Source organism: Anoplophora glabripennis, unplaced genomic scaffold (assembly GCF_000390285.2).
Source record: "Anoplophora glabripennis isolate ALB-LARVAE unplaced genomic scaffold, Agla_2.0 scaffold965, whole genome shotgun sequence".
NCBI classification, from domain to species: domain Eukaryota; kingdom Metazoa; phylum Arthropoda; class Insecta; order Coleoptera; family Cerambycidae; genus Anoplophora; species Anoplophora glabripennis.
In genome coordinates, this window is record NW_019417383.1 from 79915 (window position 1) to 107810 (window position 27896).

The 27896-nt window shown below is 34.5% G+C and overlaps 1 protein-coding gene across 1 annotated transcript in view; it reads left to right on the plus strand.

Moving 5' to 3' along the window:
• Positions 1-26294, plus strand: part of LOC108912926 (ran-binding protein 10-like) — a 35332-nt gene extending 9038 nt beyond the window's left edge. The window contains exon 2 of the mRNA XM_018718355.1: positions 25995-26294. Coding sequence (XP_018573871.1) covers positions 25995-26011 — 17 coding nt within the window. The 3' untranslated portion in view covers positions 26012-26294. The remainder of the gene's footprint in view (positions 1-25994) is intronic.
• Positions 26295-27896: the final 1602 nt, after the last annotated feature.

Here is a 27896-nt window from a genome sequence, read left to right on the forward strand (position 1 = left end):
TTGTGATTTTCTAACCTCAATTGGAAACGTCAAATATAGTGAAATTTATTTAGACGTTTCAATCTGACATTCTTCGTGATTTTCAGATTTTCGTCGATTTGCGTTCAGGGCTGGTTGAATCTCTATTTCGCTTATAAAATGGCCGTATGTCAGTGAGAAGTCCACGGAGAAAGGTACATTTGAAAACGCGAATATAAAGTTGCAAAAATTTCATTAAGCGACGAACGAAGGGAGATGAGGCGTGATTATGCCGCTGCGGTTTTCGCGGAGAAACCCAGTCCGTCCGCCAAAATGCTAGTTTTCCAATCTGGCTTGAGAGACAGTGCGTAGTGTCGTCGTTCATAGCTGAAGTAATCAACAATTTTTGTAATGTTTCATTTACATTTTTCTAATACAAAATCGTCTCGCAAAAGATCCACAATGAGATAAAACACATAAATAACGACATCCCAGACTTGGAAGAGTTTTTAACCCCAACTTATTTCTATTGATTCTTAACTTTTGACGTTTGGGGAGTACCTAATACGAATGCAATATAGTAATTAACGAAGCAATTTGTACTAATACAAAGGTTGAAGGGTTTAGGTACTATGGATTCGTTTAAAATTATGCTGTTTTAGAGGGCAAGTACTTACGTTAATTCGGGGGACAGGCATCGTAATCGTAGGCGTCAAGCGGTAGAGCTAGGAAAATGTAAATAACAACCTAACCTAATAATAAGAAATACCTGTATATGTCGTGGCGTAGCAATGTATTAAGGTTAAAAAAGGCCGAGTAAAGTAAAATAACCGTTCGCCGCGACCCGACAGACGTCTTTCGCGTTTGGCATGAAATTATTTTGACATAATTAATCTGACGTTTCTAAAGACATTCGAATTTTCTCCGGGTGGGCGTGTCTTAAAGCTTCAATCTTTACAGTTTGTGAAATGGCCGTCTGTCGTCGAGGAGACCCCCCCAAAAAAAGGCAAAATTAAATATGAAAATGCGAAAACAACTTTACAAAAATGCCCCTGATCGACGAAAGATGATCGAATCAACACCTCGTGCCTGGTCCCACGTCACCCCGCGGTTTGCGGGAAAAGAATTTCGTGGGGCAAAATAGACGTTTTCCGGCCTCGCTAGATAGTGCATTTTAACGTATTTACGGCCGCATTTCGAATCCCGCATTTGATTTCGAGGAAAGTTCTACAGCAAAGGTGTGAAATAGGCACCCGGTCGATAAATATGAGTATTTTGGGCACAGTTTTAAATAAAATATCGTAGAAAATAGGGGAAATAAGAAATAAAAAAGCCGTACCCGCGCGCAATTCGAGGCGATCGGCGACTGTCAGATTTCAGCGGGATGGCGTGTCGGTCTCGTGCGTTTCACACAAAAATTGGGCCACGCCCCTCGCAGACCCTGGGGAATTCGAAAAATTCACGGTGAAAGCGTCGGGGGATCGCGTTCTAAATACGACGTTGCGACGCGGGAAGGACGCTGCGCGGCCCGGGGGCGAAGCCTTTGCTAACACAAATCGGCTCTATTTCGGGGCGATCATGCGATGCAGACGGAGCTATCAGATTTTAATATATACAGGGTGATTCATTAACGATGGGAAAATCGAAAGCTGAAGATACTACACGTGAAATGGTAACCATTAGCACAAACATGCCTTATCCGAAAGTTGAGTTTCGGAACTGAAACGGACAATTTTTTTCCTTGTCACTTTTAACTGTCTTTATTTACTAAAGTCTTTTAATGAAAAATTGTATACTTATTAACCAGTTGTCTTTTTGAATTTTTATACTGAGTATTCCACAATACTGATGCAGATTAAAATTATGAATAGAACGAAACTTTCCTTAATGTTTTTTCCTTTTCTATATTTTGTACTGAAGTCTGCAATATTTTTATGAAAAACCTTATACCGTACCAACCAGGTGTTTTTTGCAATTTATGTACAGGATGTTTCGTAAAACTTACACAGGTGGCCCAGATTTTTCCTTATTCATTTTTTAAATTTTTTCTTTAAATCTTTTGAAGTCGCTTTTTTAAAAATCCATATACTAGATGTTCTATAGAATTAAGGGCAGTTTTGTTTCATTTCACTTTTAGCTGTGTCGTTATTTACTAGTCTTTTAATGAAAATTTGTATAAGTATTTGTTAGCCAGATGTCTTAACTTATTTTTTTACCATTTCTGCCTTACTACGTAGTCTTTGGATGAAAAACTTTATATTTACTAACCAGATGGCTCTTTTGGAAGTTTGGAAGAAACTTTTCTTATTCTTTTCTCGAGCGGGGCCTATTCTTTTTTGAAAAACATTCTCATCATACTTTTACATACAGGGTGTTTAAAAATCAAAGTACTGGGTGTTTAAAAAAAATGTTATAACTACTAACCGGCGAGGAAAGCACCGCGGAGGGGTGCTCGGGCCGAGGGCCAAAGGCCCGGAAGAAAGGCCAAACTCCGCGTTAGCGGAGTTTGCCTGCCTTTCTAGTTATTTATTTAAAAATTTTTCAAACTGTCGCTTTCTTTATCTCCTCTCCACTATTTCGGGGTATGTGAGGCACTAGCGCCCTCTAATTTGGTAATATATTTGTATACATGGAGTTGGTGCTCCTTTTGTAGCTTCTATGTTTTAAACGCTCAGAAAGTATAAACAACATTTAGTACGGAAACGCGATCAAAACAACAGTCAAATTTTTAATCCGAGTGTCGGCTTTGTTTTAACTGTGGTAGTCAAACTACAGCATAAAACTAATACCTGTAACGAAGTGAATTTTCGACACCCCTCATTTGTGTTCCTTTTGATTCAATTTTAATAAACATGTAAATTACCGCACCATGCGGATCAATTTTACCCAGTGCGTATATGGATTTTCTAAAAAGCGGCTGGTCAGTAAATATACAACTTTTCTTCAAAAGATTTCATGAAAAAATTAACAAAATGAATCAGAAAATCTGGTCCACCTGTTTCAGTTTTATGAATCATCCTGTACATGAATTGCAATAAAACATTTGGTTAATAAGACACCGTGTGTAGAAATATCTATTTGAAAATTTAGGTAGGTAGTGAAATGAGAAAAAAATCCTAGTTCCCTGTGTCGTTTTTATGAAACACTTAGTATATAAATTTGCAAAATGCCTCAGAGTTCTACAATATAAGACTTCATAAAAATATTGCCACAATTTTCTGAAATATACAGAAGCCTCTAGACCGATAATTTTGACTTGGGTCTATTATGTAGAACATGCTGGATATGGATTTTCAAAAAACCCTTTGATTAGTAACTATATAACTCTTCATGAAAAGATTTCAAAAAAAAAAATTAGGAAAAGTGATAAGATAAGTAAAATCAAAGTTTACCTGTGTCATTTTTATGAAACATTCGGTACATACCTTTGCACACTATATAAGATATTTTTCATAAAAATATTGCAATCAATAAACTGAAATAATATATAGGAGCTTCTGGACCGTTCGAGTTTCAATGCAATTTTTTAGACACCCTGTATGTAAAAACCTATTTGAAATTTTATATTTTTTGTTATAGAAAGGTTTAAAAAGTTGAATCCATATATAAAATTAAATTAGGGCAGTAAGTAAAAAAAAATTTAGGTTGCCTCGTCTGAGATTGAACCTCCGACCTTAGGAATACAAAGGGACGTTTTTACCGCTGTGCTGTCAACTGCTCCATCCGCAATCCGTCTGTACTAATATTTTAATTGTTATTCACAGCTGAAGTAATCAACAATTTTTGTAATGTTAAATTTGCATTTTTCTAGCACAAAGTCGTCTCGCAAAAGATCCACAATGAGATAATACAGATAAATAACGACATTCCATGACTTCGAAGAGTAGTTTAGCCCCAATTTATTTCTATAATTCGCAACTTTTGACGTTTGGGGAGTAAGTAACACGAAGCAAATGTACTAATACAAAGGTTCTAGGGTTTAGGTACTATGGATTGGTTTAAAATTATGCAGTTTTAGAGGGCAAGTACTTACGTTAATTCGGGGGACAGGTATCCTAATCCTAGGCATGTCAAGCAGTAGAGCTACGAAAATGTAAATAACAACCTAACCTAATAATAAGAAATACCTGTATATGTCGTGGCATAGCAATGTATTAAGGATAAAAAAAGCCCTAGTAAAGTAAAATAACGGTTCGCCGCGACCCGACAGACGTCTTTCGCGTTTGGCGTGAAATTATTTTGACATAATTAACCTGACGTTCCTAACGACATTCGAATTTTCTCCGGGTGGACGTGTCTTAAAGCTTCAGTCTTTACGGCTTGTGAAATGGTTGTCTGTCGTCCAGGAGACCCCAAAGAAAGGCAAAATTAAATATGAAAACGCGAAAAGAACGTTACAAAAATGCCCCTGATCGACGAAGGTTGATGAATCAACACCTCGTGCCCAGTCCCACATCACCCAGCGGTTTGCGGGAAAAGAATTTCGTGGGGCAAAATAGACGTTTTCCGGCCTCGCCAGAGAGTGCATTTTAACGTATTTACAGCCGCATTTCGAATCCCGCATTTCGCGGAAAGTTCTACGTAAAACGCGTGAAATAGGTACCCGGTCGATAAATATGAGTATTTTGGGCACAGTTTTAAATAAAATTTCGTAGAAAATAGGGGAAATAACAAATAAAAAAGCCGTACCCGAGCGCAATTTGAGGCGATCGGCGACTGTCAGATTTCAGCGGGAGGGCGTGTTGGACTCGTGCGTTTCACATAAAAATTGGGCCGCGCCCCTCGCAGAGCCTGGGGAAAACCGAAAATTCACGGGGAAGGCGTTGAGGGATCGCGTTCTAAATACGACGTTAAGACGCGGGAAGGACGTCGCTACGGTTTGCGTCGCGAAAAGCGTTCGTGGCTATAAGTCGGCGCTTTTTCGGGGCGAGTGTGCGACGCAGTCGCAGCTATCGGATTTTAATATACAGGGTGTTACGAAATTCGCGAACATGGACTCTGGGATCATGTTAAGCTAGATAAGGTCATAAAAAAATGTCTCTTATCATTTTTCAATTAGACCTATATTTTTCGAGATAGGTACGGCAGTTTTAAATATGAAAAAATAATAAAAATTTTCAATTTTTAACCATTTGATAAACAATTATGACAAACGAATTATTCAAAATTTCCACCACCTGCTGCTAAACTACTACTACCTACCATCTCTGGCGTTATTTGTTGTATTGTTTGAAACAGACAGCTCTGTAACAATTAATAACAATTCAGAAAGCATTTATCAATACTTTGACATCGTTAGAGTACTGTAAAAGTATGTCAATACAAACTGCAAAATAATAGGCCACAATTATTCAAATCGTGAATAGTATGATATGCTTATGTCTCTCGGAGCTTCAAATAATCGTGCAGGTGAAGCAGTGCAGTTGGCTTGGCAGAGGCGGTCGATTTGCTTGGCCACCTCGTTCTCCAGACCTAACGCCATGTGATTTTTTATTTTGGGGCTTCTTAAAAACGTTGGTGTACAGAACACCAGTGGAAAATTGGAATTAATTGCAGAACCGCCTATTTCAATCAATACAGCAAATAACACCAGAGGTGATACGCAACTCCATTAGAGCAGTAGCACAATGTGCTTAAGTATGCTTAACAACAGGCGGTGGAAATTTTGAACAATTGTAACTCGTTTGTCGTAATTTTTTATCTAATGATTGAAAATTGAAATTTATAAATATATATTTTTATTATTTTTGGATATTTGATACTGCTATATCTCGAAAAATACTGGTCTGATAGAAAAATCATAAAAACACTTTTTTATCACCTTATCTAGCTTAATATGATCCCACAATCCGTGTCCGCGAATTTTGTAACACCCTGTATATGGATCTAGGCTACTTTGAATGAAATAAGTAAATCAATAAATAATGAAAATATGCGATGTACAAGGAACACTAGCCACCCTAGTTGTAAAAACTATAAATAATTTATCTTATTCCATTGACAAATTTTACCAATTTTTCCGTATCATGCTCCTTATCTAGACTCCCTGGTTGAAATATCGATTTTTTGGCTATAAGTGCAGTCGGTAGATGTTCGGCCTGTGTCGAACCTTGATAATCCGGAATAACTACAAAGGCCTACTTTAAATGATGAGTACAACAGGTTAATTTTCTAACAAAGTATTTTATCAGGAAAAAAAATATTAACAATTTAATTGCGAAAATCGCTTTTTTAATAGGTTTCTTCAAATAACTTAGCGGGATGATTTTGTACGAAAAAATGCTTAAGACATGATTTGTTCGTAATAAAAATAGCTACAAAATGGCAGTGGTCTGATTACGAAATTTGCAGTAACAAAGCCGTGAGATTGAAAAAACGGTATAAAAGGTAAATTTTTCAGTTGCTGTAAAAATGTCAATTATAAACAAAAAGTGATAAAACTCTTCGAAAACTATAGTTCAATATAGAGGGTGCCCGGAAAGGTCATGTCAAAAATGGAGTATACAGGGGAGGTCAGAATAGTGTAGTACTTCATAAAAAAAATTTCCTATCGATCTTCGTAGTGGAGTTATTCATTCGCCTTCAAAGAAAGAAGTTTGAAAAACAAATTCCAATTATAACTTCTAAGTCGTTACCATTACAACAACGAAATTTGGGCAATTAAAGTAACTCATGATAACGTTCATTTCGAAGTTTAAACTGATATTCAATATGCCTGGATTATACAGGAGCAGACGAAATTATCCATTTAAATTTATACATCTTTGACAGCGTTACCAAATTTGGCAATTTTCTTTCATAGATCGATTCCTCTCTCACTTTGCTAAAAAAAAGGTATACCGGTTATCAATCGATATCTTGTACCGTTTTTGAGAAAATCGAATTTTATTAACAACATACATTTATTGTATCAAAAATTGTATAGCCTAGACCTCCAAAAATTATGGTTAGGTTAGATACATACTACTCTTATAGCACATAGCAAGTAACAATTTTAAATGTGTGCATTTAGGTTTTTTAAAAGGTGGAGGTGAAAATCATCCGAAATTGAGGTTTGGCAGCTCGTACTCTAATGTTGGATACTATCCGAGGATTCCGAGGTGATATTACAATTAATAAGTGAACTTATAGTTGATCCTGAAAAATAATGTCGGCACAGTACTTCTGTTGAGACTATTTCTATTACTGTTTTTTAAACATTTTAACTCTAAATGGTTTTCATAAAAATAATGATCTGTGTTTGTCGGAATAAAGTCTGATTTACATAATTTTCGAATTGATTCTATCTACAGTAATTGTCTGTCTTTTGTAACACATACCCCCCCACATTGTGTGTATATGTGGGGGGTGTGGGGGTGTATTTATAAAATATTCCATCATGGTAGATTACCCAGCACAAATACCTACAATTTAAATGAAAATTTTAATTTTCATTGGTTAGATTCTAAGCACTTAACATTACATTATTCAACATATCGACATAATACAAAAACGTACGTGTGGGTTAAACCTTTAACTTTAAGTAAATAATTGTTTAAATTTACTAGTTACATATTTCTAATAGTATACAAGCGTCGAAGAGCGGAGCTCACGCTCGAAAGTGAAGCCTTCACTGGCCGGGGTTTGTGGTGGGGGGATAGCGGGAGACGCGCACGCGTGCGTTCGAAATGTGATGCTGGTTATTTATTAACTTTTCTCGACTTCTACTTGACCAAAAAAGGTGCTTTTTTTCAAATCGATGTATCAAAAAGAGACACAACTATGCCGTTAAAAAATCGAAATAGGCTCATTCAGCAATTTTTTTTTATTTGCGTAACGGAAAGATATTGCAATTTAAGGTAATATAAGGTTCTCTGCAAAAAATTTGAATTTTGTATCGCCTACAAGTCATCCAAAAAAAATCATAAACGCGCGCAGAGTATTCGCTGAACCGGCGAGTGTGACGTCACCGCATGGAAAACCGATGCCGCATGCTTGCGTGTGTTGTCATTCAGTCGGGTAGTCGGGTTTAGTTAAGTTTCGATTGAGTACGTTAAGATACCGAATGCTGCTAGCAATATGGAAGACACAGAACAGAAAAGAATTACAAATATTGGATTGTTCCCTGGTGTGAGAGCACTGGTGTGAAGACGCCTAAGAAAATAATAATATCCTCGTAATTCTGCCGTGCAGATCTAAAATCAATAGTCTATTAATCTTTGATTTGTTTTTTTTTATTATCTTTTATTTGAAAAATTACTTACTTTGAAAGCAACAAAACTACCCTGCGTAATTACATACCTAAGTATGTAATAAATACGTTCGTATCCTCTAGAAACACTATACACTTGTGCTTTCCATTTTTTTTTTGTGAATATTATACAAATACCAAGGTAGGTACCAAGTATTTATATAAAAATATTATTACTATATTTATAAGATATTAGGTAAATTTTAGGTAGTTTCCATGGGAATAAAAATAGTAATAAGCATTTTGTATTTGATTAGGTAAATCTTTGAAGCCTGTGACAGAAACGGTTTAGTCCAATTAAACGCAAAATCCTTATTCTTATTTACTATTCTTATTGTACGTACAAAACATCAAGACTTTCGCTACAAACGTACTTTAAAGAAGCTTTATACGTTATTGAAACGTTACCTTTGCATTTTCAGTCCTCTCATCTCGGCACTGATAAAGTCGTGGTTTTTATTTAAAAAATCCGTAACCATTAACAAACCTACTTCTGGCAAATTAAAAGCATCTGTTCTAAAAGCTGATCGTCCCACGGCATTGCCACGGCTGAGACAAATATTCGCATTTTAAAAATCATATAGTTTGAAAATCGTTCAACGGATTGAATTGAAATTTTCAAGATCGCCTAATCATGAGCAATACTTTGTGTATACAAAATAATGTTTTTCAAAATTTATTGAATGACCCCATTATTGTCTGAAGTTTTGGAGATACGTTTTCTTAGTACTATAGATTTAACTTAACTTATTGGCAACTGCCAATCCATCCAGATTGTAGGAAATATACCGGATTCCAATTCGATGGTCGCACATATCAATTTAAAGTTCTTCCGTTCGGCCTGTGTACTTCTGTAGAAAGTTTTAAAATTTTAATAATCGCGAGCTAGCAGACATTCATTTTGTGTATGGATTTTATAATGGGAGAGCACTAGCGACACAAAGGGAATCCAACGGTGATACCCGAGTCGGAGGCAACGCGGATGTGGAATATTTTCTAGGGTCCATAGAAGATTAACGGAAAATGGATCTTTTAAAAAACTGTGCGGTCAAGGAAAGTCACCAAGTCATTATAATTTTACAAAAGCCTTAAATCAATTTAATGATCACCCTAATATCAGCATCCGCACAGTGTCAAGAGCCACTGATATTCCACGAACAACTAATCCGAAACTCTCATTTCAGCTTTCACGAATGGTCACTATCTAAGCCTTTATCCTTATCATTATCAGAGGGTACAAGACCTAAGAAATGAAGATTTTATGCGTAGGATCGAATTTTCCCAGTGGATCATTAATAATGAAAACTTGCTTCCATTATTCTCTGGACCGATGCGAAGAGGCGACTTTCACCAGAAATGGAACTCTTAATTTTCACAATACCCACTATTGGGCTAATGACAATTCGAAGGTAGTTCGGCGTAATAATTTCAAGCACAGGTTGAAATTATGTACATGTACATGTACTTTCAGAACGATGGAGCTCCAGTTCATAATAGTAGGAATGTGCAAAACTGGTTGAACGAATATTTTCCAGAAAGGTGGATTGGACCAAGCAGTCCCATTGCCTGGACACCTCGTTCAGCTGACCTTAATACTCAAGATTATTACTTATGGGGACATTTAAATACTTAATCGAGGAAGGAGATAGAGTTATGCATAAATCATGCTATTATCCGCAAGGCATAAATCGCGAAATTGGTAGATTGTTGCGACATTTATGTTATAAAAATCATGGGAAATGGGCTCGTCATTTCTCAAGTACAAGAATGGTTAAATGATGTAATTCATGAAAATACTGGTTTTACACCTTTAGAAGTTCATTTTAACGCGAACCTTAGAAAATTTAAAAATTCCTTTTAAAGGCTGTCCAGAAAATGTTAGATTTTTATTTCGGGAGAAGTTAATGAGTAAAATATCGTTTACGGCATGAAAAAAAATCATTAGTTACAAAATTTAAGGAAGGGGATCTTGTTTGGGTTAAAACTCATCCCTTGTCATCTGCGGAAGATGCTAAAATAAAGAAATTCTTTTTGTTATATGAGGGTCCTTTACTATTTTATGGCAAGTTGGACACAATGCTTATGAAATATCCGATGATCGGGGTAACGCCACTAACAGACAGACTATATATAATATTAAGAGGTAGGTATACCCTACCATACAGGGTGTTAAAAAAAAAGAGTAAAATATTTCAGGAGGTAATAGTATGAACCAAAATAAGCAGAAAAGTTTTAATAAACATGGGTCCGCAAAGTAACGGTTGCGGAGATATGGACCACTATTCGTTTTTCAAACATTTTATTTTATTAGGAATAAACCGACAAAGGAAGCTTTTAACAAACAAAAAACAAGTTACAGAAGATGTTCAAAGTGCCCTCCGTCCATTTCCAAGCAGGCACGACATCTTCGTCTCAACGATATTCGAACTCTTTCGAAAACACCCTCCTTGGTTTGGATTTCTTGACACTTTTGATTAATCCGTAGCTGCAGCTCTTCCAGGCTATTTACAGGAGTACCATACACTAATGTCTTCAAATATCCCCAAACAAAGAAATCTAGAGGGTTCAGATCAGGCGATCTTGGAGGCCATAAAACAGGTCCGGCCCTTCCTACCCATCTATGTGGAAAAGTTTGGTGTAAATGCTCTCTAACGGCCATGGAAAAATGAGCTGGAGCACCATCATGCTGGAACCACATTTGTTGCCTCTGATTCAAAGGAATGTCTTCCAAAAACTCATACAGTGTGTTCTGCAGAAAGTTGAGGTAAGCAGCGCCTGTTAATCGGTTTGGTAAAACAACAGGACCTAGAAACCTGTCACCTACAATACCCATCCAAATGTTTAATGAAAAACGTGCCTGATGTCCAGATTCTATTAGAGCATGAGGATTTTCGTCGGCCCAAATATGCGTATTGTGAAAATTAAACACTCCATTTCTTGTGAACCCGGCCTCATCAGTAAAAAGAATGTTTGCAAGAAAACGAGGGTCTTCAGCATCATGACGTAGAAACCAGCGGCAAAAAACCAAACGTGCTTGATGATCATTTATTGGATTTAAGGCCTGTACTCGTTGCACATGGTATGGATAAAGCAGTTGCTCGTGAAGGATTCTCCAAACAAGAGGACCACTAATTCCTACCTCGGCTGATATTCTCCGCACACTCGTACCTGGATTCTGCTCTACCAGTGCTAGAATTTCTTCTTCTGCTCTAGGAGTGGATACCGACCTTGGTCTTCCGGATAAATGGCACTGTTTGCTCAAGGAACCGGTATCACGCAATCTTTGGTGAATTCTTCCAAACATGCGTTGTGAAGGAATCTGGCGATTTGGATAAGCGTCAACATAAAGACGTCGCGCTTCGGTGGCGTTCCCATTAGCACGACCATACATGAAATGCATGTCTGTTAATTCTGCGTTAGAGTAACCAGCCATAGCGAAAGAAAACTTGTGCACTGAGAACAACTGTCAAATACGTACTGTTTATTTCATTAAACATCAACTATTATAAGAAAATACACGTTTTTGCAACATAAAAAAGGGGCTAAAAAACATAAAACATTCCATATCTCCGCAACCGTTACTTTGTGGACCCATGTTTATTGAGACTTTTCTGCTTATTTTGTTGCATACTATTACCTCCTTAAATATTTTACACTCTTTTTTTTAACACCCTGTATAATGAATAGTATTCGTTTTAATACTAGTAATTATGTAATTCCAGAATTTTTTTTATTTAGCTTTATAATCTTACCTGATTGCAGTAGCATTTCAGTTTAATGTCTACCTATCTAAAATGGAAGTTTCAATTTTTTTTAATAAACTGATGTTTCTTCTTTAACAAAAACTAAATTGTAACTTAAAAGGGGAGTGATGTGATGCGCATGTGTGATAATAGTGGTAGTGGAGCACTAAGTGCGGAAGAGTGCGCCGAAGCACGGGACTACGGGACAGTGTAACTTTAATTCTAGTAGTAGAAGGCTGTATGCATTGTAAACTGAATTTTTACAAGTTGAAAACCCACTGTATTACTAAAAATTGTACTGAATTGTCTATTAACCAGAAATTTACTAAACCCTGAAAAAAGTATTGTGTTTTTAAAACCTCTGAGATCGTAGAACCAAGGTCGAGCAAAAGCCGCTCGGGAATTCGCTCTTTTTGCATTAAATGGAACTTATTTTTACGGCAATTAAAAAAAAGAGAGACATCACTACGCCTCTTTGGTATAATTTATTTGCAAGGTTAATTTTTAATTAACTATTGGACGTATCGGACCAGGATTTTAGAGACAATTAAGGAAAGGATTAAACTTTTATTTTAAAAAAGTTTTACGTTGATTATTCATGTGATAAGCGCGCTAGCAGCAGTAAAAGTTGACTTTAATGAACGGCCTGACTGAATATTACTTAAAAATATTTTTTCTCATATTGCTTTTTTTGCTTTATTGAGATAGAAATTTTTTACAGAATATTTATCTCTAAAAATTTTAAGTGGATGACGGTAAAAGAATATATAGCAATAATGATTATTATTTATAAGAAATTACTGTTATTCAATTCTACTTTTTTGGCAGGAATTATTTCACTATAATCTTCTTCTTGTATGAAATCTGTCTCTTCAAAAATGCTTTCTGTAAATTCTTTCGTATCATCTGACAAATTCTAGATTATAAGTTTCTCTACGTTTTCGCACTATTGGCCATGGCAATTTTTTTAAAAATCTTCCTGCAGTTGTAAGAACAATTGTACAACACAAGCTGTAGCTGCAGAAAGCATGGCTTGAAATGAAGTATACGGAAATTTGCAAAAGTTGCCATGGCCAATCGTGCGAAAACGTAGAGGAACCTATATTTGAGAACTGTCAGCTGACACCGAAGACTTTACAGAAATCATTTTGAAGATACAGATTTCATACAAGACGAAAAAGATGGTTATGAATTCAATCCTGCCAAAAAGTAGAATTGACTAGCAATAATTTTTTTATGAATACAAATCATTGATTTCTTATTTTACTGTCATTATCCCATTGAAATTTTTAAAAGATACATGTTCTGAAAAAAAATTCTTTCAATAAAACAAAAAAAAATGAAATAGAAAAAAATTATATTTATAGGTAGGCTTGTCAGAGAGATTCAATGGCATGCCAAGCGGGTCAACCGAGACATGCTTTTAGTAATTCAATTAATTTGGATCTAATTTGTAACGAAATTTTAGTTAATACATACATATAACATACACGTAAAAAAAGTGAAAAAACACGTAATTTTGTAACTTACCTATTTGCAATTTGTCAACTTACTTTTTTGATATTCTCATTCTACATACCCTTTATACCCCGTCATAAAGTGCAATAAAATATCTACTAATATATTTTTTAAATTTTCGGGTTTTATGATCTAATTCAACTGAAGTACTTGTATTTCTCTTCATCACTGCCGTTGAGTGCTGGGCTAGTGCACTAGAGTTTATGAGTGTGAGGCCTTCTTAAAGAATCTGTGTGGGAAGCTTTAGGAGCTCGAAGAGGTCCTGTAGCGAAGTTTGCCTTAGGCCATTGGTCTCTCTTTGGATTTTACTCATCTTTGGAATTTCGCCAACTATAATGATCGACTTGTGTCCTTGGCATGGTACTTTTATTATTTTGTAATTCCTTAGCTTGAATTCCGTAATATTTGGAAAACATTGAAATTCAAAATTGAAATGAATTTTGTATTTTTGCCACGTCATCTGCTGCGGCTTAGGTGTTTGGGGAGGCTGGGAGTTTCTTAGTGGCTTTCGGAGCAAATTTTTAAAGTTAGGTGAAAACTTTAACCTGCTGCTCGTGGAAAGTAATTTAGGTCCCCTTAAACATTTTTCTCTATTCTGACTGGAATTGGCCCTGCATACAGTAATTTACGATGGCTTCGTGATTTTGATTGGGTAGTTGTTTATAATTTAGGATCTTCTTTGGGCTACTGATTGTGAGAGCTTAATTTATCCCTTATAATCTTTTCTGCAAACACAAAGTCCTGAGCGATTTGGACGCTAGATGAAGATGGCTGTTCTAGGTCTTGAGCAGTGCATTCGCAACACATTTTTAACAATGTTTTAAATTGAAAATAAGTGTTTATTTTTGTAAATATTTATAATATATTGCTATGTCAAGTGGATTGTTTTTGATTTTCTTTAGTAAAGAAATTGCGGTTTCATCTATTTTTTTGTTAAGACTTTTTCTTAAAAATTATCTTTATTGTTAGATTTTTCATTAATTTGGTTTTGATAGTACCTATATAAGTTTTAATAAATAAAAGATTAAATAGATATAGAGTATATAATATATCAATAATATGATATAAATATAATTAACAAATATGAGTAAATAAGTAAATATATGTGAGTAAATATGATAAATAAATATACAGAATACGGGTCAGTTTCCCCTGAATATACTATCAGTGTCACCAGTTGTTTTGAAATCAACCTACGTTGTGTGAAGTCAGAAGGAACATAATTTAGTAAAACCTATTGCTTTTGTATAACGACGTGTTATTTTGAAGTCACCATTATTTTTTGGTGTCTGGTCGAAGCGCCGAACATAAAAAAACATTTTATTGTTTAAAAAAATAATTTTTTACATGATTTATGTAATATTAACTAAGAGACGGACTTCCCTTTACAAATAAAATAGTAACACTACCAAATACATAATATTAAAATTATTGAGTTCAGGGTTAAGTTGGGGAGTAAGAGTGTTATTATCTCCTCGTTGTATAGGTCACCTTTATCTAATGAAAATAAATTTCTTGAATATCTAGATAACTATTTAATTGACTGTAAAACTAAAAATTAAGTAGATTTCAATATCGCTATAAAAAATTATAATTCTAATGTTACTAACCTATATTTAAATTTAATGAATGCTTACAGTTATATTTCATATATTAATAAATATACAAGAATTTGTGGTGACTTGCCTCGATCATTGTTTTATTAATGATGCCATTAATACATGGCAATACAAGCCCATCATACTAGAATCAGAGGTAACATCATTTTTCAACAGTTCTGCAGATTATAGTGCCTGAAATGGAAAGAAGCTTGATAATGTAAATAAATGTAAATATAAATTATATGTAGACAAAAATAAATTACAAAATAACATTAAAAAGGAAATCTGGTTAGATATATTTTCATCAAATTATTTTAACGAGGCCACAAATATTTTAATAGAAAAAATTCAAAAATCAGCACAAATAAAATTAAAATTCCTAAGAAACAAAAGAAATCCGTGGATGACCAATTCATTTATGAAGTCAGCGGAAGCAAAGCAATTACTATATATTAAAATGAAAAATAACAGCACTGAGGAAAATAAAAAACAATATAATAAATATCGAAACATTTTTGGAAAACTTGTCGATGAAGCTATCAAAAAGACCTAGAAAGAAATAAAATTAACTCAACTGATCTTTGGAAATCAATACATAAAATCACTAACAAAACTAAAAATAAAACAACTATTACTGAGATATTAATGAGTTTTTTTACTAATATCGGAGAAAAAACGGCAAAAGAAATCCAACAACAAGCTATCCCAAAATAAGCATAAAAAATTCTTTATACCTTGAAGCAGTTATAAAAAATATCCCGGGTTAAATAGAATAAGCACTTAAAACAAATTTGCCTCCGAAATATCAACTCCTTTGGCATTAACATCCCTACTAATATTATAAATGTGAATGTAAGTTTGTTTGTTACGCTTTCACGCGAAAACTACTTAACTGATCATCATGAAACTTTTTACCCATATTCTTGGAGGTATTAGAAGTAACATAGGATACTTTTTATTAAAAAAATCCCTACTAATATTATAAATGTGAATGTAAGTTTGTTTGTTACGCTTTCACGCGAAAACTAACCACTTAACCGATCATCATGAAACTTTGTACACATATTCTTGGAGGTATTAGAAGTAACATAGGATTCTTTTTATTAAAAAAATGTTTTTACGAAAGATTTTCTATATTTATTTACCCGCGAGCGAAGCTTACTAATAATAATAATAATAGTAATAATAATAATAATAATAATAATAATAATATATCCCTACTAATATTATAAATGTGAATGTAAGTTTGTCTGTTACGCTTTCACGCAAAAACTACTTAACCGATCATCATGAAACTTTGTACACATATCGTTGGAGGTATTAGAAGTAACATAGAATACTTTTTATTAAAAAAAATATTTTTTACGAAAGATTTTCTATATTTATTTACCCACGAGCGAAGCCTACTAATAATAATAATATATAATAATATCCCTACTTAATACTTAACCGATCATCATAAAACTTTGTACACATATTCTTGGAGGTATTAGAAGTAACATAGGATACTTTTTATTAAAAAAAATTATTTTTTACGAAAGATTTTCTATCACTGCGAGCGAAGCCGCGGGTAAAAGCTAGTCATTAATATGTCTTTTGAGAGTGGTATATGTCCTGATGCATTTAAAGTAGCAATGGTAACCCCCATTTAAAACTGGCAATTCCTCAGATGTAGCAAACTATAAAGATAGACCTACATCGTTAATGTCAAATCTTGCAAATAATTTTAAAAAGGCACTAAAAAAAATTATAAATTATGTCGCCCGATATAAAATAACTTCTGCAAAGCAGTTTGCTTTTACTGAGGGGAAGTCCTCGCAAGATTCAATTTTACATTTAATAAACATCATTAGTCAAAATATTAACTGAAGGATACCAACTCTTTGCATATTTGTTTGTGGACTTAAAGCAGACTTTTGATACCGTTATAATCCAGTAACTTTGTCGCCTGAAAGTATGGAGTAGTATGCGTCAAATCCGGTAGTTCTGATTTTTTGCAGACTTGTTTATGATGTTGGCCTAATGAATAATCCAAGTTTGTGACCTCGTTGCGCCGAACGCAACTTTGTCAAAAATCGAGAAAACCACAAACAAATCGTTTTTTTTTTCAGATTTTGGCGATTATAACCCTAAAGGACTAGTTTTTGAAAAAACTTTCTTCGGACGTTTTTAAAGTAGACTAAATTTGCTACAATATGATACTAGAACTGTCTCTGTGGACCCAATAGTTTCCGAGATTGAGCCTTTCAAAGCTTATCATTTTTTTCGAACTTCGCAATTTTTTGCAATATTTTAGACGTCACTCGAATAACTCTAGCGGGATGAAGTTCCAATTACCTCCGACGGACTGATCTAGTATTGCTCGTGTAAAGTCACGAATCCGACCCACCTGTAGCACGTTTTTAACCTTCCCTATTTTTATTTTTTTTTTTCATTTCAGTTGTTGACTGGCCTGCTGCCCATAACGTGAGTGTCGTTTGAACTCAAAATCTACAGAATGTCTGATCCCAGTCCCAGCGTGGGTTTGTGTTTTATATGTAAGGAGACTTTAAGTGAAGGTCAAGTGCGCCTAGTGAAGGAGACAGGTGTAAAAACCCTTCTTGCGTCGAGTATTTCCCTTAAGAACATAGAAAATCAGCGTTTATTGAAGGGTGTAAATGAGATATATGTGCACAGTGCTTGTCAGATAAAATACAACAATCCGAAGTTGATCAAAGCAGCTGTTAGCAGTGGAAAATCAAATATTACGCCATCAAGGGCCACGAGATCAGTCTCAGAGCAGTTCAATTTCAGAGAACACTGTTGTCTATGTGGAGACAAAATAACTGAAGAGTTCCTTGTGGCAGAAAGGAAGAAGAAGCCAGAAAAACGGAACAATATCATTACTGCGGAAAAGTTGTCTCTCAGTGCAACAATCTTGAGAGCAGCTGAGAAACGTGGTGATGAATGGGCTCTTAAAATAAAAGAGCGTATATCTGAGAACACAGATTTGGTAGCCCTTGATGCTAGATATCATCGGTTTTGCCAAACAAAGCTCTACCAGGCACCACCAACAGGAAAGTCCAGGGGAAATCGTCAGTATCCCACAGTTGATGAGGCCATGGAAAAGATTTATTCATTTCTGGAAGAGAACAGTGAGGAGTGTAAGTTCTCTCTAGATGAACTCATGGACCAGATAGAAGGAGAACGACCTCAACTACGAACAGTCAAAAATCGCTTGTTTGCAAAGTATGGGGAGGACATTGTGACCAGTGAGAGACCCCACAAACACACGACTGTTTGTTTTAAAAACACAGGTCACAAAATTCTCACCAGTACATAGTATGACAGTAGAAGTTCAGATCCTCAAGCAGAAAGACTACGCGTGGTGAAAGCAGCTGCTGAAGTCATACGAGAGGATATACGGTCGCAAGTGTACGACACAACACAATTCACACCATCCGACGACTTCTTCCAGAATGTAAATTCAGTTATTTCTGATTCTTTGAAACTGTTGCTCGAAGCAGTAATTTTAAAAGACAAACGAAGCTGCTTGGATTCCTATAGAAAGAAGTGCGTTGCTCTTGCACATTCAATAATATCGGCAGTCAGGCCTCGCTCGTTCATTAAAATGCTCATCAGTCTGCAGGCACTGCAGCGGGGCCTCTTGTGACAATATACCTTATGTTGCAATAGTAGATATCCCAGAAGGCGACGATCTGTCCGATGTCGAAATGGAGGATGACTTGTGGGCACAAGACGTCGACGATTCATCACCATCCCCCGATGGGGATATGCCATCCCAATACGTCGATCCAGATACGGACGAACCTCAACCGGGACCTTCCAGGAGGGCTAAATTAATTTAATTTTTTGAATATTACTCAATTTCCTAACAAATAAACTTATTAACTTTTGTTGTACTTATCTTTTTTACTTCATTATGCGTAGCTTAGCTTAAACATCATCGTTCACACTTCTCATTTTCTTTTTTAACATCCCATACTTTAAAAACGTCCCAAGAAAGTATTTTCAAAAACTAGTCCTTTAGGGTTATAATCGCCAAAATTTGAAAAAAAAAACGATTTTTTTGCGGTTTTTTCGATTTTTTCAAAGTTGCGTTCGGCGCTCGAGGTCACAAACTTGGATTATTCATTAGGCCAACATCATGAACAAGTCTGCAAAAAATCAGAACTACCGGATTTGACGCATGCTGTGATGTATAAAGTTACTGGACTATTAGATAGCTTTCCATTAATTTATATGAGTTTCCCCTGAAATCGACCCCCTTCAAAATCTCCATAAGTTGTGTATGGCTAATAGTCCAGTAACTTTATACATCACAGCATGCGTCAAATCCGGTAGTTCTGATTTTTTGCAGACTTGTTTATGATGTTGGCCTAATGAATAATAATCCAAGTTTGTGACCTCGAGCGCCGAACGCAACTTTGAAAAAATCGAAAAAACCGCAAAAAAATCGTTTTTTTTTCAAATTCTGGCGATTATAACCCTAAAGGACTAGTTTTTGAAAATACTTTCTTGGGACGTTTTTAAAGTAGACTAAATTTGCTACAATATGATACTAGAACTGTCTCTGCAGACCCAATAGTTTCCGAGATTAAGCCTTTCAAAGCTTATCATTCTTTTCGAACTTCGCAATTTTTTGCAATTCTGTCGTTCTGAACAAATTTTGACCCTGATTATACTATCGAAGCCCTGTACTTTTATGATGGGATGTTAAAAAAGAAAATGAGAAGTGTGAACGATGATGTTTAAGCTAAGCTACGCATAATGAAGTAAAAAAGATAAGTACAACAAAAGTTAATAAGTTTATTTGTTAGGAAATTGAGTAATATTCAAAAAATTAAATTAATTTAGCCCTCCTGGAAGGTCCCGGTTGAGGTTCGTCCGTATCTGGATCGACGTATTGGGATGGCATATCCCCATCAGGGGATGGTGATGAATCGTCGACGTCTTGTGCCCACAAGTCATCCTCCATTTCGACATCGGACAGATCGTCGCCTTCTGGGATATCTACTATTGCAACATAAGGTATATTGTCACAAGAGGCCCCGCTGCAGTGCCTGCAGACTGATGAGCATTTTAATGAACGAGCGAGGCCTGACTGCCGATACTATTGAATGTGCAAGAGCAACGCACTTCTTTCTATAGGAATCCAAGCAGCTTCGTTTGTCTTTTAAAATTACTGATTCGAGCAACAGTTTCAAAGAATCAGGAATAACTGAATTTACATTCTGGAAGAAGTCGTCGGATGGTGTTAATTGTGTTGTGTCGTACACTTGCGACCGTATATCCTCTCGTATGACTTCAGCAGCTGCTTTCACCACGCGTAGTCTTTCTGCTTGAGGATCTGAACTTCTACTGTCATTCTATGTACTGGTGAGAATTTTGTGACCTGTGTTTTTAAAACAAACAGTCGTGTTTTTGAAGGGTCTCTCAACTGTCACAATGTCCTCCCCATACTTTGCAAACAAGCGATTTTTGACTGTTCGTAGTTGAGGTCGTTCTCCTTCTATCTGGTCCATGAGTTCATCTAGAGAGAACTTACACTCCTCACTGTTCTCTTCCAGAAATGAATAAATCTTTTCCATGGCCTCATCAACTGTGGGATACTGACGATTTCCCCTGGACTTTCCTGTTGGTGGTGCCTGGTAGAGCTTTGTTTGGCAAAACCGATGATATCTAGCATCAAGGGCTACCAAATCTGTGTTCTCAGATATACGCTCTTTTATTTTAAGAGCCCATTCATCACCACGTTTCTCAGCTGCTCTCAAGATTGTTGCACTGAGAGACAACTTTTCCGCAGTAATGATATTGTTCCGTTTTTCTGGCTTCTTCTTCCTTTCTGCCACAAGGAACTCTTCAGTTATTTTGTCTCCACATAGACAACAGTGTTCTCTGAAATTGAACTGCTCTGAGACTGATCTCGTGGCCCTTGATGGCGTAATATTTGATTTTCCACTGCTAACAGCTGCTTTGATCAACTTCGGATTGTTGTATTTTATCTGACAAGCACTGTGCACATATATCTCATTTACACCCTTCAATAAACGCTGATTTTCTATGTTCTTAAGGGAAATACTCGACGCAAGAAGGGTTTTTACACCTGTCTCCTTCACTAGGCGCACTTGACCTTCACTTAAAGTCTCCTTACATATAAAACACAAACCCACGCTGGGACTGGGATCAGACATTCTGTAGATTTTGAGTTCAAACGACACTCACGTTATGGGCAGCAGGCCAGTCAACAACTGAAATGAAAAAAAAAAATAAAAATAGGGAAGGTTAAAAACGTGCTACAGGTGGGTCGGATTCGTGACTTTACACGAGCAATACTAGATCAGTCCGTCGGAGGTAATTGGAACTTCATCCCGCTAGAGTTATTCGAGTGACGTCTAAAATATTGCAAAAAATTGCGAAGTTCGAAAAAAATGATAAGCTTTGAAAGGCTCAATCTCGGAAACTATTGGGTCCACAGAGACAGTTCTAGTATCATATTGTAGCAAATTTAGTCTACTTTAAAAACGTCCGAAGAAAGTTTTTTCAAAAACTAGTCCTTTAGGGTTATAATCGCCAAAATCTGAAAAAACGATTTTTTTGTGGTTTTCTCGATTTTTGACAAAGTTGCGTTCGGCGCTCGAGGTCATAAACTTGGATTATTCATTAGGCCAACATCATAAACAAGTCTGCAAAAAATCAGAACTACCGGATTTGACGCATACTACCCCATACTTTCAGGCGACAAAGTTACTGGATTATAAGTCATAGAAAGCAATGTATAAGGATAAATAATACAATGAGTGACTTTATGACGATTAAATATGGAGTTCCACAAGGGACAGTATTAGGTCCAGTGTTGTTTAATTTGTATTTAAATTATTTATATCATATTGAAACAACTGGGAATATAGTAAGTTTTGCGAATGATACTGCAGTTATTTATCAAACAGATAGTTGGGAGAATCTTAAAAAATTGCACAAGTGGACTTTTCAGGTATTATGAGATGGTTTGATAGTAGATTATTAACCGTAAATATTAATAAAACGTATTTCCTTCCTTTTACCTCTTAGCCTCGTTGCACACTAGCCGGACCGGCTAACTGGATCTGGCTATCCGAATCCGGCTGGCGCTTTCACACGTAAATTAATTTTCAAACCGATTTGGCCGATATTAGTCTCATTTTTATCACGACAAGAGATGGATCGTAGACGCATTGCAATTATGTGGCTTGCGCTACCGCCGACGTCGCAATAAAAAAAAGTAAAAAATATGAAAAATATCCAAAAAATATGAAAAGGCTAAAGTTTTGTCCCACTGGACAGGTCTGGATTCAAGCAGTGATATAAAGAATGCTATATCTACTTCTAGCGAACAAACATTCGACATAGTCGCGTACAAATATTTAAATAAATAATTGACACGTCCTGTTCTTTTCAATGAAACCGGACGACTGAACCCGGCAAGCACCCGGCAAGTGTGAAAGCGTCAATACAAAACTATGCATTACTACCACTTCGGTCGCCGGATAGCCGGTACACGGCAGCCGGGCTGGCAGTGGTGGCGACCGGCTACAACCCGGCGGCCGTTCGCCGGATAGCTCCTTCCGTCGCGTGTGAAAGCTGCCATAAGACTGTACACCTTGCTACCGGGTAACCGGATCCGGCTAGCCGGTTCCGGCATGTGTGCAACGGGTGTTACTCCTGTTACTTACCTCACTATAAGTCCCTTTCCATAGATGTCGATGGAAGCATTGTTGAAATCCAAGTACCCATAATAAAATATCTTGGTGTTAACGTTGATCCACACCTTAAATGGGATACACATATAACTAATGTTGTTAAAAATTGCGTTTTGTGATATATAAACTTAATTACTTGGCAAAATGCTATAATACAAATTAACTGAAAACTTTGTATTACGCATTAATAGAAAGTCATTTAACATATAGTATTATTGTATGGGGAGCGACATATCAGATGAGTATATCGAATTTAGAAATAATCCAACGGTATGTCCTAAAGGTCATATTTAAAAAAACAAAACTGTATTCTACAAATAAATTGTAAGAGAGCCAAATATTGGATATCAGGCAATTATATTTTTTAAAGATTGCTATAGAGGGTGTTTCAGTTCGAGTTAATCAAACTTTAATCACAAATAGAACTCAAAATAAATAATTCAGAATTGCCTTATAAAGCAAGGGTCTAAGTCTCGCCGTTTTCACTGTACAGTGATTGGTCTGTTAATATCATATTATTTACGAAATCTTTGGTATGCTTATAACAAATTGATTCAAATTTGGTGTGGTGTTAACCTTTCCACATGTACATAATTTACTGTAAAATTTACAAATTTTTGTAAGTCAGTGGCGTAGGAATGGGTAGTAAAAAAATACAGTATGTTTTTTGTTCATCACCTCAGCAGGCGAATTGTGCTAGACAAAATAAATAAAATAGTAGTGTCTTTTATGTTAAGGCAAAAGCATGAACTAATCCGGGAATTTTGACTTTAGATTCGGATTCAGTAGGTCGAAATACTATATACGAATTAAACTATACATATACAATAATTTTGAAAAGTGTATAATTTGTACAAAATATATGCAAGTATAGTCTTTCCGAAGTCAGTTGAACATGTATAAAAACGCCTAGCATTAAAATTTAATGAGTTTCATAGGCGTCCCAAAAAAAGTTTTCTGCTAGAGGTAAAAAATAATAATAATTTGTATATAATGTGTAGAAAATTTCTATTATATGTACATTTGGCCAACAATATAATTTAATTATTTATGTCCTCAAAACAATTTTATTATATTGATGGTAAATTTCGTTTAGTTCATTTTCAAAATGCCATTTTGTAATAATATTAGTAAACAAAATATCCCTCTTACTTCTTCCTTACGCAATGATAATGTGAATGATTAATATAATCTAATAAATTAAAATTTTGAAATAAATTATTAAATTATACAGTAATATAATTATTAAATATTGTTATTATTAATTATTATATAATTAATAAATTGAAATTTTGAATTTTGGTTCGAAAATTTGAATTACAAAAAAGAATTGAATTTTGTTTTTAAATAAATGAAAACGAAAATACTTGGACTTGGTAGCCCTTGTAACTTACTTGGAATTGATAGTAGTTTTAAACTTTCTCAACGTCTTGAATGATTTGAGACACTTTTTGGAAAATTTGAGTTTTGAACTGCTTGTAATTTGGATTTGAATACGAAGTTGTAACTGAGTTGTGACTGATTGAAAGTACTGAAATTTCACATTTTCATTCATACGTGCATCTTACATGTAGCGTAATCAATTGTTTTATGACCCAAGTTATAGTAATATTTCTCAAATATTACTCATTGTCAGTATTAGGAATGGCCGGAGCAGTGTTTGTGTAAGAATAGGTGCAAACTGCTCCGCAGAATTGTACCGATTGCATATCTGTACTTCAGAGCTAAACTGTATTAAGTGCCAAAAATGAAATTTTACAGGAGACAGATTTAAAGATTTAAATTTTGCTTATCATTCCATAACTTTGAACTCTTACTTCTCCTTGATAAAAAAAATTAGTATGATGTGAAGTTATACGTCTATTTTAATATTATTTATTGTAATTTAAGAAATAATTTTCTATTCGTATTTTTTTTCGAAAAAATGGAGTTAACACTATTTGGCACAAACATGATTTAGTTTACTAATTGTGCGATAATACACGATGAATGTGGATATAATACTAAAGTAAACCAACATGATCTTGAAATGTGTGTGGAGTTAATACTCCGAAGTCAAACTAATAGAATATTAACTCTACATACACCTGTTTGGCTCGGACTAAATTGATGTAACAAGGAACTTAATACTGTGGAAATGAAACACGGTTAATATTAAATACACATACGATTGTCTAGCTTGGAGACAGGTTGGGACTTATTATTATTTAGCACTGTTTATCTTCGAAAGTATCATGAGTGGGAGTTATTACTGTTTAGCACGTGAAAGAGCATAAGAAACTGTTTGGGCTGTCAAATAATCCCATTTTCGTAAAAAATGGAGTTAATACAGTTTAGTTCTGAGGTACAGATATATACAGTTTCTTCTTGTTCATAATGCTCCTGACTCCGACTCCGACTGCGACTGTACAATGCTGCTATTATACAAGGGTCAATTGCAATCTGCCACAGAAATAATAAGCACAAAACTGTTTCTGCGGAGCAGATTAAAATATTCATTTGTACCTATTTCGACTACTTAGTAATAATCAAAATCTATACACTAAATTGTTCCTGCGATTTTCCCTCGTGTTAATTAGTTAATTTATCAAAGAAATCAGACGTTAAAATTAATTAAAAATATTAAAATTTATAGTCTTTATAAATATAAATATAAATCTGAAAATATTGAATATAAAATTTTGTAAAGAAAATCTTTCCACCTTATATTTTCAAGAGTTGTCATAATGAATATAAGAAAATTTTTAAGTTATTTCTACTATTAGGTAAAAAAAATTCGTATTGAATGAGTTTTGCTGTTCTTTGAAGTTAAACATTTTCATACCGATGGATTGATTACACCGCCGAATTTCATTCTCATTCCCAATCCATTTCAGAATATCTTCTATACTTCAAATCTCTTTGATTCTTCGAATATTGGTGATATGATAGTTATAAACGTATATATTTAAGACGAAATAAATATAGGTACTTGTATAGGTGTAATGTCCATGTATTAGAAAATAAAAAAAAGATGCTGTGATATATGGATTTATTAATAAATACTCACCAAGTTTTAGAATAAAATTCTTTTTAAAAAATAACAGATGAGTATATCAATTTCTTAAATTTATTAATAATTTTGTATCTTTTATAGTCATGTTATTTGTTTTAATTTTGATCCTTCAGGAATTTCATATGATAAAATTTAATTTAAATTTTCCAGATGACCCGTCCCAATAAAATAAAACAATCATTGAAAATTCGACCCTACCCATAATAACGTTTTACTGAAATCAACGAACGTGTTAGCTGCCAAGAACCACAGAGCATTAACTCGACAGGAGTGCTTACTCAGAATGAACCAATCAAATTATCCGTCATGTTGACGCTATAAGTGGAATATGAACGGTGAGCAAAAAAGTATTATATTTGGTGTTCAAAGCGTATAAACATTTTTTCAGTCGAAATGTTCATATTTTAACGAGTCATATTTGATGTACCTAACTATTCTTTACATTTGAATATTTTATTTTTAATTTTAAATTAAATAAAAATTTTAATAATTAATAAATCAGAATAAAATAAATATAATCTTAAAATAATTTACATTGTATAAAAAACGATATAATAATAAATGCTAATCAAATTTCTAACAGATCTATGTAGGAATTAATAAATATTTAAGAAAATTTATATCGATTTTTTATTTTAAAAACTGAAAATATACTTATTATTTATTTTTTGCTGATTTAAATAATTATGTATTAATAATAAGTAGAAGTATTTTATTTTAAATGAGAAGCATGGTAGTAGTTCTATCCCAATTTAGTAATTGATTTATGTAACAAAATCGATATTTTTGCAAAATTAGGAATGAAAGAGAAATGTAATTAAAATTTAATTAAGGTTTAAGAAGCAAGTGTTTTTTACCTATCATCTGAATTGCAGTTCAGTATGATACCTACGTAATCTCATGTATTAAAATCGAAAAAAGAAGAATGAAATTACATACGTAATTGCGAAAAATTATAATACCAATTATTATAATGATTTTTTACCATTATTCAATAAATGGGCAAGGTTATATTATAAAAGTTTATTATAAAAAATTACAACAATTAATAAAAATTGCAGATGGGTATGTTTTTCAGGTTTTTCGTCTATATATTTAGGTGCCCATACGAAAAAAAATAAATTAGTTAAATTAACCTTTGCACCAAATTAAAAATATTTTATTACTGTTTTGTCACAGAAGGGGAAATACCCCAATAAATAGAGAAAAAAATAAGAAGCTAGAAATATGTGAACTAGTAGCCCTACATTAAATAATGTTTTATATAAAATTCTTAAAATCAGTATCGTCATCAAGGACCAAATTTGTAACAGTACAATTTAACAAAATAACAAGCATCAGATATTCATAAAGTCACAGTAAGTTCGTACTCGTCTGAACGGACCCAAAGGGTAAAGAACCTGGCGTAGACAGGTGTGTCGACCGCACCGATTCTGTCTGTCTGCCCTCAACGCAAACATTCCGCCTCTCGGTCGCTGGCCTTACAGATTCGTAGAAATTTAGAAAATGCATTATATACTATGAAGGTTGCCTAATAGTTATTGTTTCATTTGATTTAGAATAAATGATTTATTTTGGCAGTAGTCTCGGAACCCTTTCACACCGTCAGTAATTTCACTGATTATAAAGAAAATTTCTGATAGTTTCAACTGACCTCTAGGAATCAGACATACATATTTTATTTTAAGAAGTGAACTTAGTGAAATATAGAAATTAAAGTTGCAAGGTGAAGGTTTATCAATATTTTACTTTAAGTTTTCACATTTAACTTCTGGCGCAATGCTCATAAAAAAAGAGGCATTAGATCTAAACATAACTTCCTTTTTTAGAATACGGACTAAATTGGATATTTATTAGATTATGATGCATGGGCAATTACGATACACGTAGGTAAAGTAGTTTCAAAATCTCATGAGCCGCGAAATGCGCGAAAGGCATGGCGTATCCGCATAATTCTTCTAATAAGCACGTTGTGAAAACATTGACTGATAATGACCACGTGCCTCATTACAACCAGAAATGAATTAAGGCGCACGGGCATCAATAAAGTCA